We start from the raw sequence: 23,157 nt of genomic DNA on the forward strand, positions 1-23,157 counted from the left end.
GCAGCATTGGGATACAGAGGATCCTCCTCCTCTATTGAAGGGACTGCCATGTCCTACAGCCATGTCCTCAAACAGTTAATATTATGTGATAATAATTGCACACTGTACAGTATATCCACAAAGATACTGTAGGAATGCTAACAGCCTTTGTTGCATTAGTAATATTGTATTCTCTGCATTTTCCGTGAAGATGAAGTCTGTGTGAGTTAGTTTCAGTAACTATTTGATGTAATGTCTCAGCATTGACTTCATTAAATTATGTATTCATTAGTAGAGTATATTTGTATTTGCCTAGTCATCACAGGTGCTGTTCTGTAAGTCTGCTTCAGATAAATTATTTTCCCAATTCTTTTGAAAATATTTGATTCCCTGCTGCTTTGGCTTTTGTTTTGCAAATTGTCATTGAATTATTTACACTGTATCATCATACAGAATGTCTTTAAGTTTTAGAATTTAGTTTTGATTTCTTTCAAAGCTTTCCAATCTACCGCAAATAAGTATGTCTGTCTGCTTGTGCGCGTACACAGACACATGCATGCAGGTTCGTGCGCATATACACACACGATCAACTTGTTTTTTTTCTCTCTGTCTTTGTTTCCAGACCTCCACCACCACAGTGAACATAGTGGTGACTGATGTAAATGATAACGACCCTAAATTTGACCTGACCCTGCCCAGGAACCTCACTGTCCAGGAGGAGAAGGCCAACGTGTTTGTGGGTCAAGTCACGGTAAGCATATGGGTTAAAGATGCACACAGTGTAGTAAGTAGTATGTTGTTAGAGTTCACCTTGAGCATGAATACAACATTTAAAAAATAACATTCCTTTCACCTGCCATGTCCTGGTATTTCCTTTCTTTCCACATTCCTGCCTGGCGCGGCTTTTCTGAGCAGGTATTTTTGTATTTTCACCATTCCCAGCTACTCCAAAAGTCCCACCGGTGTCCACAGCTAACGCATGTGGCATAACTTCAACACGGCCGGTCTCGATTGGCTGATCTTTCACCCAAAGTGATGTCCCTTTTGACTGGTTCAGTTCAGCAAGGGTTTTTCTAATTACTGTTTTAGATTAATTGGACTGGGAAATAATCAGAGAATAATTCTTCCAGAGTTTTTGTGTGAGCGTGCGTGGTGGCGCGATTCAAGGACCACAGCGCAGCGTTTGTTTTGTTACCTCCTTGTCTTGCTTTGATTAGGTGGATTTAGGGACATGTTCTAATTGACTAGAATACAATGCCTTGATGAAAGATCCAAATATATTTTTTAATTGAGATCAAAATTATTACTTTGCCCTAGTAATGCCAGAACTTTGGTTTGAGCTGTGCTCCGATAGTGGTAGCTCATGAAGAGATAATGGGCAATTCCCCCACTTTTCAATCTCCAGCCAGGGCTCTAAAGTGCGACCAAATATTTTGCTGAGCGACTTGGGAGTTTTATTTTGGGAGCAACGGGCGACCGATCCACCCCAAAAAAATCATAGAAAAAAGTCAATGCATAACAGTATTTCTCCGCAAAACTCTTCTCTACATTGTTTAAACAAGACAGGCTAAAGCCCCGCCCTCTGTCACTCAATGGGCGGGCAGCACACAGACAGTTCTTCCACGCTGTGCCTGTTTCTCTCAGAATTCACTCGACAGATTCTTCCAAAGCAACAACGATACTGTTTTCCACATTTCTTCAAAAAATGATTCCAAGTTTCATTTATCATAATATTAGTTTGTGTATCTTACTCTTTGCAAAACGCGAGTTAGTTAGTCTAAGGAAGCTGGCATGTGCCTAAAGCTAATCGCTAATGCTAATCGCTAACTAGCTAGCTGGCTAGTTAAAGGCCCTTTAGCTAAATGCACTAGCTAGGGCAAAGCAAACATTAGCTCTAATACAGGCTGCTACCAGTGGTGGTGTATATCAGAATGTTGCATGGCTTTTTAACACATGTAGACACTGGTATGGTAATGGAGATGATGAAAATGAGGTTCAACAGTGCCAGAATTTCCCATTAATTGTAAGAGTGGTTTTATTTACAAATGTATCATATGCTTATCATTTAATAAACATTTATACAAAAAATGTCTGGAAAAAGCTAAAGAAAATATTTCATGAAGTGTATTTAAAGTACAATAGAGAAGACAATGAAGTGATTATATAGAGAAGTGATTATTGCTATATCTATAGTTTGTCCCTTTATCTGAGTATAAATCTAGCAATTAAAACAAGCTGTCAATGATCCATTGTTACCTCTTCATTTAATTACTTATAATGGAATACATGGATTGTTAATTACCCAAAGTACACTGATGGATGGGCCAGCTAACTTTGTTAATGTGGCCTCTTGTGAGGGCCCTGCTTGACTGCAATCAAGTGGAAACTCTTACTTGTCCACCTTGTTGCACGTTTAGTTGTGTTTGGATCATGGGGTTAGTGTCCATTCCGAGAAACGGTAACAACAAATGCTCAAAAATAAATATACTATTTGTCTAGTCAAGACCATGTTGCATCCAGACCAAGAAGAAATACAAACTTCCATAATTGTTTTCTTCATTCATTTAATCTATTGAATGATTACTGTTCTGCTGAGGGATATGATAGGTAGTTCATACTCCTACTGAATTGTGATGACGATTCACACATTTGTTAATGTTGGAAAGGAGATAAGGGTAATTCCAACATCCTTTATGGAAACTGAAGCTCCTCAATTTGAGTTACTATGTTTGTTTCATCCTGATGACACACATTCACCAACCCAAGAACACCAAGACTTGTCTCTCACTTTGAAGTTCCCACATCTCTCTTATTGATTTAAATGTATTTTGAGTTACTCCCATAGACCACATTATGGCACAGAGATTGATAGAGTACATGTATCAACAGAATACAAAACACATTCATTGGTGCATTTGTAATACTAATAAAACTTCTCCATGTGGTATTGAAGTCCAGCCATTGAGTTCCACAACGCTGGTTGTCATCCATCTGCTGTAATCAGGGACTGACTCAGTCCTGGGACACCAAGTGAGAGGACTCTACTTACAATCAATGAAAATCAGTAATTTACCAGGAAGAAAATGGATCCTGCAATACTGGTTAGAGTTGAATAATGAAAATCGGCAGTACTTCTCAACTTGAAGTCTAGTCTTCACATATGACTCATATCTCAATACTATCTTGAATGGCAGTCCCTTTTTATGTGGGTCTGTAAACATCACTCAACTCTATCCACCATAAAATGGCATTGAAGTGCAGTACTTGACCCTTAAGCTGATGGCAGATGACACTTATGCATGGGTGTTGCACTGCATACTGTATTATTTAAGTATATTTAAGGGATGGTGTGGGATTTTGACAATTAAGCCCTTTGTCAGATGAACTCATGGATACAATTTATGTAGTTGTGAAATTTGAAGGTAGTTTCGTGAGCCATTGCTAACTAGCGTTAGTGCAGTGACTGGAAGACTCCCGAAACAGCATGTTTTCATGTCTTGTATTATCACCAGGTGAATGGTAATGGAAAGGAAGTAATCAAGATATAAAAATGCATAGATTTGGTAGATGACCATCCCACAGTTATAACTGAAGAGGAAGTGTAAACTCTAACGTAGCCTATCTGCTAGAAAGGTAACTCTAAACACATTTCTGCTAGTTTAGCTGGTTACAAACTGTAATCCACTTTTATTTTTAGAGATATTTTCGCACATCCCTGTTTGAAGACCCCTGCCTTACACGCCTTAGGGTTAGCATTAAGATACTTAAACAATCTGAATTTTATGGCGCCCTCTGAAAAATGATGCACACTCTAGAATGCCCTTCGAGCCAATTAGAAATGAGTAGAATTAGCAACCAAAGTGTTTGACTAGCAACCAGGCAAATTGGACTAACGACTGGTATGTTTTTGTTGGAACTACTTCATAACTGTTGTTATTGCCGTGCATTACTGAGAAATAGTGCACACTCTAGAATGCCCTTAAAGCCAATCAGAAACGAGTATTCAACATTTCTTTCTTAGAACTGCATTTAATTTTTAATTTTTTAATTTTACCTTTATTTTACTAGGCAAGTCAGTTAAGAACAAATTCTTATTTTCAATGACGGCCTAGGAACAGTGGGTTAACTGCCTGTTCAGGGGCAGAACGACAGATTTGTACCTTGTCAGCTTGGGGATTAGAACTTGCAACCTTTTGGTTACTAGTCCAACGCTCTAACCACAAACAATGCCACTTAATATAATGTTTACATACCCTACATTACTCATCTCATATGTATATACTGTACTCGATACCATCTACTGCATCTTGCCTATGCTGTTCTGTACCATCACTCATTCATTGTTTATTACTACATTGTCGGAACTAGAAGCACAAGCATTTCGCTACACTCACATTAACATCTGCTAACCATGTGTATGTGAGAAATAAAATTGGATATGATTTGATAACGTAATGACGTGACGATAATTACATTGTTAGTTTCTTTGTCATTCACAAGCATGCATACTGTATGTAGGCCTACCTTTTTGTATCAGGTATTAGCCAAAAGGAATTTATGCATCCACATAGTGTAGATTCTATACTTATCCACACTCACCTAGCATACACAAAAGTGAAGTTTCCACACTAGCCGAGTCGTAGCAGTTTTTTCATGTGGCAGGTCTAAGGCTGCGTTTGCACAGGCAGCCCAATTCTGATCTTTTTGGTGTTTTGACAAATCAGATCAGCTCTTTTGCCCATAATTGTGCAAAATATCAGAAATTGACTGCCTGTGTAAACACAGCCTAATGAACTTTTAATGGATCTGAGAGACAATGAATGCTCGGCTACCTTAAGTTCATAAAAAACAGCCGGTAATCAACCCTGCGGTGCTAAAGTGAGCTTGTGTGTGTTTCTAGTCCATGGCAGGCTGTTAAAATATTCCTAATTATTAATTGATCCATTTAGTATGTATTAAAGGAATTAAGCCTGTGAGCAGTGAGGTTCATAATGATGTCAACTCATTGCACAGTAATGTTTGCACATTTCAATTGACATGTTGTTCTTCTGTTTTCTAAAGGCCTAACGTCAGGGCTCAATCTTTAGCCTTGGCTTTGAGCATCTATCTGGCTTTCTGTGTAATACAAAATTAGGGTAAAGCACCCTTACTCCATCTAAGCCCTCTCCCTTTTTAATTTTCCCTTTTTTACTCTCTGTGCTACTCTGTCCTTTCATAGCCGAGATCAAGAACTCAGTCAGGAGCAGGGTCAGATTTCAAAGCCTTCCCCACTTCTCTCGCTCTCTATTTCTCTCACTCCCTCTCTCTCTTTCCTTGTTACCATGATTACAACAGAAAGGAATTAGTGCCTGCTCTTTACACACAAAAATCATGCAGTCAGGTTCACACACACACACACACACAAGATAGCACACACTGGCACACGCTGGCATACTCATGAGGGATTTAGAATTTGTGAATCAACTAACTTTCTGTCTACCCTGAAGGATCCTCAAAATGTACCCTGTTCCGGGGTTTTTCAACCTTTCCTTCTTTTTTGCTGAATAAAGAATGAAGTGTACGTTTCTGGAACGTGATTTAGCATTCAAGGAATTCCCTTTGTTGAAAATCAGACTTTTACGGAAGAGGCTTCTGGACTTTTGAACTTGCTGAAGATTAGTCATGAGTCTGTGACAGAGACACTAATCTCAATGTGAAGAGAAAATGAGATTGAAATGAACACTGGGTTTGAATGAGAACCATGTCAGTTAAGTAATTTTTAGATGTACAGTACTAATTTTGAGGTGTGTGCGTTTTTAACTGTGACTATATGTATTCATGATAGAGCACAACCCCTTGTACCTTACTGCTTAAGTATTTCCATTATTTGCCTGTTTCTCTTCCTCACTCCACAAATTGAATCTACTATGTTTTCCTCCTCCACTGCAGGCCACAGATCCAGATGCAGGGGATAATGGTCTGGTGCGCTACAAGATAGTCAACCACCCAGGTCTTTTCACCATCACTGAGAACGGCAACATATCCACCGTGGTGCCTCTGGACCGAGAGGTCAGGAGTCAGTATGACCTCATAGTGGAGGCCTCAGACGGAGCGGTGGACCCCCGCAGGACCAGCTTCACCCTCTCTGTCCAGGTGACAGACATCGATGACAACAGCCCAGAGTTTTCCCAGAAGACCTACGTGGTCAATGTTCCAGAGAACAGCCCTGTGGGTACCGTGGTGCTGCGCCTCAGTGTAAGTGTGTGTTTGTGTGTGCGTGTGCACATGCCTTCGTGTGCGTCCTACAGCTACACTGAGTATTTGTGTGATTAATGAGCATTGTGGTTCTGATACTCAGTGTAAGTGTGGATGTGGGGGAGGGGGATCTGTGGTTTCGCTCCCTCTCTCTGCCAGGCCTTGCACAGAAATGTAACGGCTTCAAACAGCTTGACGATTAAATGCCCCCTTTAACATCATTTAACGTCAAAGCGTCTACAGCTATCAGGCGATTTGGCCTCCATTTCAACTGCCATAAGCTTCCAGGCTCTTTAGTGTTTCACACACACAATGGAGGGTAAAACACTTATATTTTACTATCTGAGGAGTCTGGTCTGTAAGAACTCTCTGGGTGTCTTAAGTCTCAAATGGAGTAAGACCAAAAGCCAGTTTCTCATCAAAGCTCTGAATCAGGCTTAAGGGGTAAAAAAAAAAATCCCTCTCTTGACAAACGATAATGTAATGCTTGATAAACCCTGAGCGCCTTGGAACTTGATGGAAGGTGTCTCAGGTAGATTCGACACTGTCAAGTAGGGCTGCACGATTTGGACAAAATGTATAATTGTGCCTTTTTTTTGACGGATATTGCGATTATGAATTGCGATTTTCAATTGCGACCCAGGCAATTAAAGTTTCACACAAACCCAGAGCAATGTTTTATCCTGTGTGATCTTCTGGCCTATGATGTTTCCAAGCACCGACCAATCCAGTTGAAACATCTCATCAATATAGTGTACTGTCAAACTAATTTAGGGCTCGGCTGTTCTACTTCCAAATGTATGTTGTAGTCAAGTAATAATCAACATGTGTGAGCTCTGTTTCAACTTCTCCCTTAATTTTGCTATACAGTGTTGGGATTGTGACTTGGGAGACATATGTACGAGATGGAATCTTGTATCTCCTGTCCAGCTTGTTAATCATCTTCTTGACGCCATCTTTGTTGACTCTGCAAATAGGAATCATGTCTTTGGCTATGTGATATATTCTTATTTGTCTGCGGGATGTTTTTTCGTTAGCACTAGCAGCACTCAGCCCTTCCTCTCCTCACCAGCATCTAACTGCACCCTCTAAGCGGGGACACTTGTGATTGGCCAGCATGTGCATGTAATGCAAATGTGATTGGTCAGCATCCTCTATGCATGTAGGGAGGGAATGAATGGAGTCTAGCGGATCTCATTGTAGGAGGGCCGTAGTCTAGTTTTTGTTGTATTAACTCAAATAGATATTCGCAGCCTCTTGCGATATGAATATTGACCTATCATTATCGCAATTTCAATCTGAATTTGATTAATCGTGCAGCCCTACTGTCAAACATATCCTCTTGTAGTGTGTGCTGAGGAAGAGAACCATGGGAATACCCAAGCGAGCACCAAAGCAAAGCCAGGGCAGAGGGGAAGTAATTGTAGACCTATTCTGAGTGACATATTACTCAAATCACAAGGGAATAATGCAAGGGAGGGGGGAGTGGATGAGTGACTGACACCTGCAACCGTGACAACACTAATCTCCCAAGAAAAACGAACAACATCTTCAGCCAGAACAGAAGCAGACAGGGATGGGGTTGGTAGTGGGAGTGACACCTGTCTGTAAAGAAGGCCCAGTGACAGACAGCCATTGCAGGCAGATGAATCTCTGATCCCCGCCTCTCTCCTCTGGAGGGATTATATGTGTTCTCTTTTCTATTTATTTATAAATGTATTTTATCTTTTTATATTGTTGTATATTGTTACTTCCGTCACATCTCCACATCAAAGCCTTCCACCTGAAAGATTCTCACTCCCACAGATCGCATTGACTTTTTATTCTCAGGTGTCGGTTGGATATCTTTTCTAATCAGGATTTTGGTTGCTGTGTTTGTGTGTGTGTGTGTTTGTGTACATGCATTTCTATAATCATATTTCTCTGCCGCTAGCATAACTCCTCCTTTGATCTTAATAATTTTACTTATAAAGGGCCAACTAAACAATTTCCTTTGGATTCATTTGATCAGTGCCTGCATTAATTGTATTTCATTTCTACATAGTAGAAGCACTTTACACTGTTTAAACAAATTAGCATTCACACCTATACCATTTCTCATTTCATTGCGATTTCAGTCCCTCCATCCCTGTCTGTCTGTCTGTCTGTCTGTCTGTCTGTCTGTCTGTCTGTCTGTCTGTCTGTCTGTCTGTCTGTCTGTCTGTCTGTCTGTCTGTCTGTCTGTCTGTCTGTCTGTCTGTCTGTCTGTCTGTCTGTCTGTCTGTCTGTCTGTCTGTCTGTCTGTCTCTCATCCCTCTCTCTCCCTCTGTCACAGGCGGTGGATGCAGACCTGTTCTCTAACGTAACATACCGTATCAAATCTGCGGAGGCCAGGAAGCTTTTCTCAGTGAACCCGATCTCGGGCGAGCTGTTGGTCCTGCAGACGCTGGACTTTGAGGACCTGGCTAGTATGGGCATGGGGACCAACTATACCTTCCAGGTGGAGGCCGTGGACCAGGCAGGGACAATGCCCCCCGGCGAGGCCACCGTCACTGTTCGGATCACGGTAAGACCAGCTGAAGCTCTGTATTCACTGTGTATTCACTCCCCCCTCCCACTGTGTGACCCACTGCAGTTCGCCTACAGAGTTAACAGGTCTGTGGACTATGTTGTTAACAGGGGCCTATACTACATCCTTAAGCACCTCGATAACCCATAGACATATGCAAAGATATTGTTTGTGGACTTTATCTCTGCGTTCAATACCCATAACTGCTACAATACAAACTCTCCCAGCTGAACGTGTCCAGCTCCATCTGTCAGTGGATCACTGACTTCCTGACCAACAGGACGCAACATGTGAAGCTGGGAAAACACCTTTCGGACTCTTTATCCCTTAGCACCGGAATGCTGCAAGGATGCGTGCTCTCACCTCTAATCTACTCATTCTACATCAATGACTGCACCTCCAACAACGCATCTGTCAAACTACTCAAGTTTACATATGACACTACTCTGCTCGGTCTCATCACCAACGTGGAGAGGTCGACCGGCTAATGGCCTGGTGCAGTCGCAATAAACTGGAATACAACACAGACAAAACTGTGGAAATGGTAGTTGACTTCAGAAAATGCTCCTCACCATCTCTCCCCCTTGAGATTGATGGCTCAGCTGTTACTGTAGCATTGCTGAATCATTCAAATTCCTGGGGACCATCATCTCCCACAACCTCAAGTGGGAGGTTAACATCACAGCGGTCACCAATAAGGCACACCAGCGGATGTACTACTTGCCGCAGCTAAAAACAAAATTTAACATCTCCCATTCAATCTTGATCCTGTTTTACCCATCAATCGTTGAGTCAATCCTCACCTCCTCCATCACCATCTTGTTTGGGTCTGCCCCTGCAAGGGTAAACTGCAATGCATTGTCCTGTCTACAGAAAGGGTCATCGGCTCAGGGTGACCCTTCCAACCCCGGTCACTCCCTCCTCCAAAAATTCACCTCTGGCAGGCGGTTCAGGTCAAAACCTCCCATCACCTGAATAGTGGCCCTCACCAACTGGCCATCTGGCCTATAGAGACTAAAGGAATATGCACTCTATGCTGCACACGCATCAAGACATCTCTGAACTGTACACAAAATAACTGCACTATAATGCATTGCACTCTGTCCATTTCTCTGCATTTAGACACACTGAGTATACCAAACATTAGGAACACCTCCCTAATATTGAGTTGCGCCTCCGTCAGTTTGTACATTTGCTGTATATCAACTGTATAAACACTGTATATTAGCTCATTCTGTTATAGCTATACTCACTCTACCTTGTTGTGTATAATGTATGTAAACTTTGTTTAAACTACGTTGTCTGTCTCTAAATGTGTCTATCACTAGCAGCACCATATCACCTTCTACAATTCTGAGTATGTGTACATTTACTTGGTGAAAAACATTGTCCCTGTTACTTCACTCTCACTTGTTTCCACTCATGGTGGTGACAAGTAGGCTAGTGCTTGAAGTATAAACGAGTTATAGCCCTCATCAAGGAAAAAGCACTTGTTGCTTTACATTTCGCAATAGTATGTACCATCATAGTCCCTAAGGACCATCAGTGATGGTGAAGGATCCATAGAACCAGCACTGTAGAAGTGATAGTCATAGTCGCGATAACGCTTTATTCACTGTGTGTCTCCTGCTCTGCAGTTACTGAGGAAGGTGTGCTGGAGTTAGTAAACTCCTTTGATTAGGATGAATAAACACTTTATGTTTCCAAATCCTTTCACCTCATGGTCTCCAGGCAGAAGTAGTACTGGCAAAAGGCAACAAAGCAATACTGTTTCAGTGCCAGGAGCAGTAGTTACAGTTATCTTTAGACGAGATATAGGTCGTTATCAATAAAATGTCACACTACGGTGGCGAGCGTTCAATTTGACGTACGTGCCATTTTCAAGTGATTGTTAAATAAGTGATGTGAAGTCTAAGGGCAGCAGGCAGAGTGGCTCTGGATATGTGCTCAGCCTTGGATCAGCCATAACAAAGACACAATCAGGACTGCAATTCAAAAGTCTCTTAGCTGGCCTATCTGAATGAGGTGATCATTAAATTGAGTTCACAGTATATAATGACATAATACCATGACTGCTATTCATGTAGAGCTAGAGTACTTTGCCCGTTAAATTACACGATCAATTGATGCTTACTGATCATTAAAAGCATGTAGTTACTTGCTGCATAACTCTGATGATAGAGCTAAATATGCGCAATGTTTTTGCAAGGAATAATCGGTGATTTATAGTTCTGACTATGCTCTTCAAGAGGTGATGTGATCAGCCACCAATTGTGCAAGTTCTCCCACTTAAAAAGATGAGAGAGGCCTGTAATTTTCATCATAGGTACACTTCAACTATGACAGACAAAATGAGAGAAAAAAATCCAGAAAATCACATTGTAGGATTTTTTATGAATTTATTTGCAAATTATGGTGGGGTTTTAAAAAAAACAATTTTTTTCTAATTTTGTCTGTCATAGTTGAAGTGTACCTATGATGAAAATTACAGGCCTCTCATCTTTTTAAGTGGGAGAACTTGCACAATTGGTGGCTGACTAAATACTTTTTTGCCCCACTGTATATGCTGTGAACTCAATTTATTGATGGCATCATTCAGATAGGCCAGCTAGGAGACACTTATATTGCAGTCCTGATTGTGTTTTTGTTATGGCTGATCCAAGGCTGAGCACATATCCAAAGCCAGTGTGGCTTTCTAGCGGTCGTGTTAGCCCGGTGCTATTCCAGGGCTGAATGACTCATTAGCTTTGTGACTGCAATTATGTGAGGATTTCCAGACGCATGCGTTCCCTTTCCAACCTTTCATGAGATTAGCCGCTCAATCGAAACTAAGGGATTAAACGCCTCCTGTTTTGGCACACTGTGCCTCGCTCTGTTTGTGTGTATGTGTGTGTGTGTACGTGAGTGTGTGCATGCGTAACAACACCTTTTAACTGTGACTATATTCATGATATAGAACATCCCCTGGTCTCACACTTCACCCACTGAGTTGGATAGAAAACAGTGCATTTGCTTTTTCAGGGTGTATGTGGGTTTTATTTAGCCCGATGGCAGATCCGCTGACTTCCACTCTGCATTCACAATACTGCCAGGATGGCAAGGGAAGCTTGGTCCTTCATGTTGTTCCTCTGCAGGCCCATCCTAGCTGTAGAGTGAGTTTGTCCTTCGATAAGGACAGTTTGATGCAGTTTCCTTGTAGTCACCCAGGAACAGTGTTTGATAGGATCACATCCTGCTGGCAGCTTTTTTATAGGGCCAGCATGGATTAAGGCGGGACGAATGTATTCACACTGGGTTCCTAGGAGTGGAGATGGAGGAGGCACAATGCCATTCCTTCCTTCCTCTCTCCATATTACACCTGCTGAGGCTTTTTAAGTATTTTGCGTTTAATTTGTTCTTGTGTTTGTTTTTAGAAAGGTTTAGTTTCCATGGAAGACCTCGCGGTGAGATTGTGTAGTCTACCTGTGTCCTTGGGTTGAGAAATAAACTCGCAAACGTTTCCCTCTTTTCTCGCCCTTTCTGAAAACACACGGTAGAAGCTGATAGAGCGTGCTTGTGTGTGTGTGTGTGTGTAACTCACAAACGTTTCCCTCTTTTCTCGCCCTTTCTGAAAACACATGGTAGAAGCTGATAGAGCGTACTTGTGTGTGTGTAACTCACAAACGTTTCTCGCCCTTTCTGAAAACACATGGTAGAAGCTGATAGAGCGTGTGTGTGTGTGTGTGTGTGTGTGTGTGTGTGTGTGTGTGTGTGTGTATTCTCCACCTCTACAAACAGAGGACAACACCATGGCAAGACTTTGTTATTGAAAGCAGAAGCACTGAATCACTGTTTGTCAGCTCAACAGAACACAAGCTGCATATAGATGGACTGGACACGTGTCTGTGAATGAGTCTTTTCCTTTCACATTAAGATCCTCTAGGTATGGTTAAATCAGATGGTTTGTTCAAGGGCACTTGTGTCAAAGGCTCTTCTCTCTGCCGGTCAGCACCGGCCCACTTCAACCATATCATCAGAAATGTCGTTATATCATATGAATCAATGTGTTGTTCAAGATCTTTAATTGTATATGTACAGTGCATTCGGGAAAATATTCAGACCCCTTGACTTTTTCCACATTTTGTGACGTTACATTCTTATTCTGAAATTGATTCAATTATTATTTTTCCTCATCAATCTACACACAGTATCCCATATTGACAAAAGGAACACAGGTTTTTAGAAATGTTTGCAAATATACAGTACCAGTCAAAAGTTTGCACACACCTACTCATTAAAGGGTTTGTCTTTAGTTTAACTATTTTCTACATTATAGAACAATAGTGAAGACATCAAAACTGTGAAATAACATATGGAATCATGTAGTAACCAAAAAGGTGTGAAACAAATCAAAATATATATTATATTTGAAATTGATAAAAGTAGCCTCCCTTTGCCTTGATGACACCTTTGCACACTCTTGGCATTCTCTCAACCAGCTTCATGAGGTAGTCACCTGGAATGCATCTAAATTAACAGGTGTGCCTTGTTAAAAGTTAATTTGTGGAATTTCTTTCCTACTTAATGCGTTTGAGCCAATCAGTTGTGTTGTGACAAGGTAGGGTTGGTCTATATTATGGCAAGAACCAGTGGCGGTTCTGGGGGGGCAGTGTGACCCCTTGTGGCCCCCTAAATGTGGAGTATGAAATAATTTTTATACAACAAATTTTTGCTATCATTCTATTTTTACATCCGTTATTAGACAGTGGCAATGATGATTATGAACATGGTCTTTTGCCTGCTAATGCCTGAAGAAAACGATGACAACAATAACGTCTAATATAACTGGCCCCTCTAACAGTACAACCGGCCCCAGCTTGGCCCCCCCCAGTTGAAATGGTCTAGAACTGTCACTGGCAAGAACAGCTCAAATAAGCAAAGAGAAACGACAATCCATCATTACTTTAAGACATGAAGGTCAGTCAGTCCGAAAAATTTCAAGTACAGTTGCAAAAGCCAAGTCCATATTATGGGTAGGTGTTGGGCTGGGCGGGATACCGTATTTTATGATATACCGGTATTGATGCAGGGACCGGTTTGGGGATTTACTTTACCTTCTATACCGGTATTTGAATGTTTGGTTTGTTAAATGTGTAATGTCAATTTTTCTAGTTTACTTCGCTACTTGAGTGATCTCTCTCCGCTCTTTCTCTCCGTGCCACTTTCCACACAGACCTAGGCACGCCCCGCCCCCTTTCACTCAAGGAGCACATTTGATGGTCCTCAACCACAAGACACTTGTGTTTGGTCTGCATGATCAATGCAGCACATGCAACAATGTTGATAACAACAATGCTGTTTTCACATTGCTTCTTAATATAAATCCACTAGCGTTCTATAATGACACTATTAGCTTGTGTTTCATACATCAGCAAACAGCTAGTTTGTCTTTTCTTAGCATGTTGCCCAAAATCTTGTGAGACGCTAATTGTTAGCCGCTAATGCTAATAGCTAGCTACCTAACTAATGAATGTACTGAGTAAGAGCTAATACAGCCTGATACCAGTGATGGTGTAGACCTAAATCAGCATGTTGTTTGTGCAACAGTATCTTCTAAATCAATGAGGAATATGCAAAGCAAGAATACGTTAGCTACATGAAGAATTATATGATTATAGGGTCCCCTAGAAAACACCTATCAACACTTTAGTTCCTACCCTGTCACAATAACTCCTCCCTGGCATTTTAATTCATTGTCATCTCAAACAACACTATTCAAAGTGCACACTATTATATTCTAACTATAGAATTAGAATAGTCATTCTATTTCCATGATTACTACAGTTTTGCTCTAATTCTAAGTCAATTTGCAATTGCAACATTTGGTTAAAAATAAATCCTAAATTATTTGACCATATCAGGCAGCCCTACGTGGCAGTGTGTTAATTATTTCAAATGAGCAGTGATGTAAAGTACTTCAGTAAAAATACTTTCAAGTACTACTTCATTTTTTTTTTGGGGGGGGGGGTATCTGTAGTTTACATTACTATTTTTATTTTTTACAACTTTTACATTTACTTCACTTCATTCCTAAAGAAAACTTAACTATACTTAACTTAACTTTTTATGCCATACTTTTTCCCTGACACCTAAAAGTACTCGTTACACTTTGAATGCTTAGCAGGACAGGAAAATGGTCCAATTATATAATAGCCACGGATGTTCATTTCTTCTCCGCATTGTCTGAATCTGAGTACTTTCCCGATGATTTCTAGAACAGAAAAACATTCTAGCCGTTCTGATTGTTCTCAGAAACCAATGGATTGGGCCATTTACTAGAACGGTTGCGGATTGATCATTCGTAATTGGCTTTGATACTCTGATTGGTTGGAGATAATCCGATCGCTGATCACTTTGTTTTTTACAACCTCCCTACTTTTGACTGAAGTATGTAGCGAACTATATAGCAGCAAAATAATTCAATTTAAGTCAAAGAGCAAGCATTGTAGATGCACAGAGGTTAGGAAAAACCATAGAAAGGAAGAAACCTAGAGAGTACATGGCCATTTAGGCCAGATCGTTCTTCAATACGTTGAAGTTGACGTTCGGTACAGTTTACAGTTCAGTTTTTGTTTTTGTTCTACCTTGTTATTTTTAGTGCTACTTTAATATTGATTACTGTAATGTTGGGTTTGGGAGCTTGCAGGAAAGGCATTTTACTGTACGTGTGCACGTAACATAAATGTAGTGAAACTTGAAACGAATGAGTTTACAATCAGATATGAAATATGTACCACTGTCCTAGAGCAACGCCTGGGACCATACACATCTTGCAAAGGCCAATTTCCTTGGTTTCCTCAACATTTCCATTATTTGGAATTAAGTATCTTGTGACATTAATTCACATAATAATGCTCCCACAGAACTTTGTCAGCTAGACTTGCAGATAGCAGTTCCAATCAGTGTATAAAATAAATGGACCAACTTTCTATTTTTTGTTTTTTAAGTGTTGGGGATACAAAAATGTAAAATTTAACACATAGTAGACTACAGTACTTTATGTATCTATTCCTTTTCTTTTTATTCACAGGATATGAATGACTTCTCTCCGGTGTTTAGCCAAGCGCTGTACAAGGGCCTGGTGGCCCCCAACGCAGAGAAGGGAACGGTCATCGCCACTGTGTTCGCTGAGGACCAAGACCCTCCTGTGAGTTTCACTGATCTCTCTGTGACTAATGATTCATATAAAGATTAATATGTATTGGTTTTATAAAACAAAGGTTTTTTTTTACTTTTTGGGGCCGGGGACCCCTTTTGTCATAGCAAATTCATCAGGGAACCCCTCATAATTAGAACACAAATCAAGTTAGATAAAAAAATATCATCCAAGGAGTTTCTAAACCCAGAGGCGCAACATCACAATACTTCCGGGAACGCTTGTGAAACAGACCAAGCAGACCAGGCCAGTGTCAATGAGAGGAATTAAAAATGCTTCCTTATTTGTTCATTTTCTCAAGCTAAAGGCACAACCTAGATAAGAGTCAATGTCTTAAGTAGTTGAACATGTTATTACTCCAACCTCGTGAAAATATTCATTTTCGGCCTGCAAATGTGCTGTTCGGTGCAAGACGACCGTTACACCTGATGACATGCTTCTGCGCATGAGCTTAGATAGGCAACGTTCCCATGACATCGCCTACAAGTGTGATCAGGGATTTCTATTGGAGAAACCGTTTCTTCGTTCTGTACTGTCTTTGGTTTTACTATGACCTTGGCAGTGCATTGCCAGTTGAACCCGGTCACGGACCCTGGGAAAGAATATTTTAATGGCCCGCCTCTTTTTCAGTTTTCAAGAAATAATGGGGCAGAGATATGTTTTCTTGTTGCAGCTTTAATATTAATATCCTGAAATTCTACAATTTTCCCATGAGGCAGAGAGAACTGCAGTTTTAAAGCTTACATTTTTGGTGGAGTACTGTAGATACCAATATCCCTATGAGCCTCCCAGGCCCATGTTGCCCAGGGTTAAGAACATAAATTGTAGAAACTTATTCCACTGATCCCTTGGCCAAACATTTTTTAAAGGTCCAATGCAGCTGTTTTTACACCCCTTCAAATTAGTGGATTCGGCTATTTCAGCTAAACCCGTTGCTGACAGGTGTATAAAATCGAGCATGCAGCCAATCTCCATAGACAAACATTTGCAGTAGAATGGCCCATAATGAAGAGCTCAGTGACTTTCAACGTGGCACCGTCTTAGGATGAATCTGATGAATCATGCATCACTAGCTGGTAGTCCGATGGACGAATCTGGGTTTGGCGGATGCCAGGAGAATGCTTCCTACCTGAATTCATAGTGCCAACTGTAAAGTTTGGTGGAGGAGGAATAATGGTCTGGGGCTGCTTTTCAAGGTTCAGGCTAGGCCGCTCAGTTCAATTAAAGGGAAATCGTAACGCTACAGCATACAATGACATTCTAGACGATTCTGTGTTTCTAGGGAAGGCCCTTTCCTGTTTCGTTATGACAATGCCACGTGCACAAAGCGAGGTCCATACAGAAATGGTTTGTAGACAACAGTGTGGAGGAACTTGATTGGCCTGCCCAGATCTCTGATCTCAACCCAATCGAACACATTTGGGATGAATTGGAATGCCGACTGCGAGCCAGGTCTATCGCCCAACATCAGTCCCCGACCTCACTAATGCTCTTGTGGCTGAATGGAAGCAGGTCCCCGCAGCAATGTTCCAACATCTAGTGGAAAGCCTTGCTAGAAGATTGGGGGGGGACCATCTCCATATTAAAAGGAAATGGAACACTTTGGGAAGTAAATCTAAACAAAGAGATGTTTTCAATCCATTAACACAAAAACATCTCTATATTTAGTATTTTGATTGCCGACAAGGTTTATTTGAGCTATGGTCAGCTCCATTTTAAATTGCCATAGTAACGATCAGTGCCAGTGCATCACTGGCAGGAATCAGCAAATTGTCTGTGGTATTGAGAGTGAATCGAAGAACAGGATCTGCAGACAGCATTTTGCGGAGGCAGACTTCGAGATGAAGGGCACTTTCGATGCGGCAACCGGGAGTTTCCAAATGGAGAGGAGTCATAGGCCCACGTTGAAGCCCTCTGCTTGTGCCTCCGTTTGACATTTAGAGGGTTATGGTGTAGGGGTTACCGACCGACCATCATCAAAAACGACTGAGCGGAGGAGGCGACGAAAGTCAATGCAATGGAGCCCCAGAGGTAACGTTAAGCGGTCATGACTGTTGTTGACTAGGCTAGCGTTAGACACTGGACAACTTTGTTGCAACTCTAGTTGAAGGTAATTAGCTAATTGCGTCTGAAGTGTTTTGTGTTACACCTCCCAGCAAATAACGTTGGCAAGCAACTCAACTGCAACTAAAATTGCAACACAGTTTATCCGTGTACTCCTGTTATTAGGTAAAGTTAGTTACTGTAGCTAGCTTCCACCTCAAATAGTCTAGTACTGTAATACATGTTGTTGCCTATTTTGTTTTTGTAATGTTTTGTTAGCTCCACCTCATTAGCTAGACGGAAGTTGACATACCTAATGTTTGCTGAAGTGTGTGTGTGTGTGTGTGTGTGTGTGTGTGTGTGTGTGTGTGTGTGTGTGTGTGTGTGTGTGTGTGTGTGTGTGTGTGTTGACAACGCATACAACAGGTAGCTTGTTAATGCCAACTGATGTGCCAACTCAGTTGTCTTAACAAAACGTTTGTTTCTTTTCAAGATGACGTCTTCATCCCTGAAAATGTTTTAATCCTGGAGGAGACTGTGCAGGAGGCAGGTGGTACATGCAAATACATGTTATGTCTAAGGCTATTGTCTATTTCAAGTATATGCAGTGACTCTTGAATATAACTATAGCCTAATAAATGCCTTAATTGTTTTCTACCTACAGGAAAGAACGGTTAGTACAGCATGCCAAACTGACCCCTGGGTGCCAGAGTGTTCCTGTGCTGCGGTGGAGAAGAGGTCCACCGGGACCATCACTAAAGAGCTCAGGGCCCAGCTAGATTGAGCTCACGATCATCAGTATACCAACGAGTCCTGCCCCTATACGCCACAGATGGAGCTGACGGAGAGTGAGATCAGTGAACTCGCAGAATCACAATCATCACAGTGCAAACTAAGATATACTATCGATCACTCTGGGGGAGCGGGATGGTGTCCCGAAAATGGAGAAGGAGCAGGCCATTCAACAGCGAATTCAAAGATACACCCATCCATAAAGGGAATCGGAGTGGAATTGTTTCTCCACCGATTTTTTTTTTTTACCCGTTTCAATGGATGTGCTACCTTGTCCCGGTTCTGCTGTTTCGACTCTCTCTCTCAACCTATTAATGCTCAGCAATAAAAAGCAGTTGCTCCTGAGGTGTTGAACTGTTGCACCCTCTATAACCACTGTGGTTATAATTTTGATGTAAAAAAAAGCTTTTGTAAAATATATTTGATTGATTGTTTGCTCTGCTGGATGCTGTGTATCCACTAACTGTCTGAGTGATGGGACATTTTTATAGTATCTGTAACATATTTTGGTGTGTATTTAATCTGCATCTTAACTTCTTAAAGTGGCAATCAGCAGTAGAAACAATAACAAAGGCACTCCCTGCTCCTCTTTTGGTAAAAAGCTAAGGGATTGGGCTGGAGAAATGTAACCACTCTCAAATTCATAGACAGAGCTATAGATGCGAAGACTGACCATCTATGACATCAAAATTGTAATCTTGTTTCTATGATCTGTTTCCACTACCATGTGCCCAGTTCGCTTTGGATAAAGGCGTCTGCTAAATGGCATATATTATTAATGTCTACTTTGACTCTGACTAGCTGCCCATTGTAGTTACTATTCCTTTCCAATAGATGGATGCCAAAGCTAGTTGAAGTCACTAAATCAAATCAAATCAAATTTTATTTGTCACATACACATGGTTAGCAGATGTTAATGCGAGTGTAGCGAAATGCTTGTGCTTCTAATCAAATCAAATCAAATCAAATTTTATTTGTCACATACACATGGTTAGCAGATGTTAATGCGAGTGTAGCGAAATGCTTGTGCTTCTAGTTCCGACAATGCAGTAATAACGAGCAAGTAATCTAACTAACAATTCCAAAAAAACTACTGTCTTATACACAGTGTAAGGGGATAAAGAATATGTACATAAGGATATATGAATGAGTGATGGTACAGAGCAGCATAGGCAAGATACAGTAGATGATATCGAGTACAGTATATACATATGAGATGAGTATGTAAACCAAGTGGCATAGTTAAAGTGGCTAGTGATACATGTATTACATAAGGATGCAGTCGATGATATAGAGTACAGTATCTACGTATGCATATGAGATGAATAATGTAGGGTAAGTAACATTATATAAGGTAGCATTGTTTAAAGTGGCTAGTGATATATTTACATAATTTCCCATCAATTCCCATTATTAAAGTGGCTGGAGTTGAGTCAGTGTCATTGACAGTGTGTTGGCAGCAGCCACTCAATGTTAGTGGTGGCTGTTTAACAGTCTGATGGCCTTGAGATAGAAGCTGTTTTTCAGTCTCTCGGTCCCAGCTTTGATGCACCTGTACTGACCTCGCCTTCTGGATGACAGCGGGGTGAACAGGCAGTGGCTCGGGTGGTTGATGTCCTTGATGATCTTTATGGCCTTCCTGTAGCATCGGGTGGTGTAGGTGTCCTGGAGGGCAGGTAGTTTGCCCCCGGTGATGCGTTGTGCAGACCTCACTACCCTCTGGAGAGCCTTACGGTTGAGGGCGGTGCAGTTGCCATACCGAATTTCTTCAGCCTCCTGAGGTTGAAGAGGCGCTGCTGCGCCTTCCTCACGATGCTGTCTGTGTGAGTGGACCAATTCAGTTTGTCTGTGATGTGTATGCCGAGGAACTTAAAACTTGCTACCCTCTCCACTACTGTTCCATCGATGTGGATGGGGGTGTTCCCTCTGCTGTTTCCTGAAGTCCACAATCATCTCCTTAGTTTTGTTGACGTTGAGTGTGAGGTTATTTTCCTGACACCACACTCCGAGGGCCCTCACCTCCTCCCTGTAGGCCGTCTCGTCGTTGTTGGTAATCAAGCCTACCACTGTTGTGTCGTCCGCAAACTTGATGATTGAGTTGGAGGCGTGCGTGGCCACGCAGTCGTGGGTGAACAGGGAGTACAGGAGAGGGCTCAGAACGCACCCTTGTGGGGCCCCAGTGTTGAGGATCAGCGGGGAGGAGATGTTGTTGCCTACCCTCACCACCTGGGGGCGGCCCGTCAGGAAGTCCAGTACCCAGTTGCACAGGGCGGGGTCGAGACCCAGGGTCTCGAGCTTGATGACGAGCTTGGAGGGTACTATGGTGTTGAATGCCGAGCTGTAGTCGATGAACAGCATTCTCACATAGGTATTCCTCTTGTCCAGATGGGTTAGGGCAGTGTGCAGTGTGGTTGAGATTGCATCGTCTGTGGACCTATTTGGGCGGTAAGCAAATTGGAGTGGGTCTAGGGTGTCAGGTAGGGTGGAGGTGATATGGTCCTTGACTAGTCTCTCAAAGCACTTCATGATGACGGATGTGAGTGCTATGGGGCGGTAGTCGTTTAGCTCAGTTACCTTAGCTTTCTTGGGAACAGGAACAATGGTGGCCCTCTTGAAGCATGTGGGAACAGCAGACTGGTATAGGGATTGATTGAATATGTCCGTAAACACACCGGCCAGCTGGTCTGCGCATGCTCTGAGGGCGCGGCTGGGGATGCCGTCTGGGCCTGCAGCCTTGCGAGGGTTAACACGTTTAAATGTCTTACTCACCTCGGCTGCAGTGAAGGAGAGACTGCATGTTTTCGTTGCAGGACGTGTCAGTGGCACTGTATTGTCCTCAAAGCGGGCAAAAAGTTATTTAGTCTGCCTGGGAGCAAGACATCCTGGTCCGTGACTGGGCTGGGTTTCTTCCTGTAGTCCGTGATTGACTGTAGACCCTGCCACATGCCTCTTGTGTCTGAGCCGTTGAATTGAGATTCTACTTTGTCTCTGTACTGGCGCTTAGCTTGTTTGATAGCCTTGCGGAGGGAATAGCTGCACTGTTTGTATTCAGTCATGTTACCAGACACCTTGCCCTGATTAAAAGCAGTGGTTCGCGCTTTCAGTTTCACACGAATGCCATCAATCCACAGTTTCTGGTTAGGGAATGTTTTAATCGTTGCTATGGGAACGACATCGTCAACACACGTTCTAATGAACTCGCTCACCGTATCAGCGTTTTTGTCAATGTTGTTGTCTGACGCAATACGAAACATCTCCTAGTCCACGTGATGGAAGCAGTCTTGGAGTCAGCTTGGCCGGACCAGCGTTGGACAGACCTCAGCGTGGGAGCCTCTTGTTTTAGTTTCTGTCTGTAGGCAGGGATCAACAAAATGGAGTCGTGGTCAGCTTTTCCGAAAGGGGGGCGGGGCAGGGCCTTATATGCGTCGCGGAAGTTAGAGTAACAATGATCCAGGGTCTTTCCACCCCTGGTTGCGCAATCGATATGCTGATAAAATTTAGGGAGTCTTGTTTTCAGATTAGCCTTGTTCTAGTTCCGACAATGCAGTAATAACCAACAAGTAATCTAACTAACAATTCCAAAACTACTGTCTTATACACACAAGTGTAAGGGGATAAAGAATATGTACATAAAGATATATGTATGAGTGATGGTACAGAACGGCACTACTCTAGCGACAGGGGTATGGGATTAGTGCACACTGAAAGTAGTTTTATCTTCAAAGCAAGTTTTTCTGGTTACGCTTGAACCTGTTGTTATAGTGAACAAGCTAAGTAATAATATTTTTACATAAGGCGCAGGCATTAGGTCTATGTCTTACGCTAGGCTAGATTTACCAAATGAACTGGTTTTATTCTAACTTTTGCTCAATGCCTTTCCTTCTGGCTATGCACACTTTACGGAAGAAACAACACAAGCAGAGACATCGTCCAATTCTCTCTTGTGGCCATAGGGTGAGCTGGCGATAAACTGCCAGCCTATATGCTCTGCAATCAAAAAAAAGCTAAGTTAGTCTGATACCGAAACGAAAACACAATGTATTTATAAAGAGCACGCCCCATTATTGGTTAGAATGAGATTTCATGAATCATGATGCTGTCTGCGATTGGAACTCTAGTCGTCTAATCTAAAGGTAAATGTGTTACCAACGCGCCAAACAGCGCTGGTGATAAACATCCTTATTGGATACTGATTATATATATTGAGCACCGACACATCCAATAAATACATCGCAACCAAGACAGATTGACAGGAACCTCTGACTGGATGTAATACAGCCACCATCCAGACAGATTGACAGGAACCTCTGACTGGATGTAATACAGTCACCATCCAGACAGATTGACAGGAACCTCTGACTGGATG

General features: G+C 41.9%; 1 protein-coding gene across 5 annotated transcripts in view; it reads left to right on the top strand.

Moving 5' to 3' along the window:
* The window catches only part of LOC112253027 (protocadherin-15), a 285,586-nt gene that overhangs the window by 180,307 nt on the left and 82,122 nt on the right, over window positions 1-23,157 (top strand). For 4 of the 5 annotated variants that reach the window (XM_042323590.1, XM_042323591.1, XM_024424883.2 and 1 more), the window contains 4 exons: window positions 602-730; window positions 5,908-6,213; window positions 8,528-8,758; window positions 15,831-15,947. In XM_042323590.1, coding sequence (XP_042179524.1) covers window positions 602-730; window positions 5,908-6,213; window positions 8,528-8,758; window positions 15,831-15,947 — 783 coding nt within the window. Of the gene's footprint in view, window positions 1-601; window positions 731-5,907; window positions 6,214-8,527; window positions 8,759-15,830; window positions 15,948-18,492; window positions 18,550-18,663; window positions 19,616-23,157 lie in introns of those variants that run through there. The other variant, XM_024424885.2, reaches the window with a different exon arrangement.

This window comes from Oncorhynchus tshawytscha, linkage group LG06, assembly GCF_018296145.1.
Source record: "Oncorhynchus tshawytscha isolate Ot180627B linkage group LG06, Otsh_v2.0, whole genome shotgun sequence".
Classification (NCBI taxonomy): Eukaryota; Metazoa; Chordata; class Actinopteri; order Salmoniformes; family Salmonidae; genus Oncorhynchus; species Oncorhynchus tshawytscha.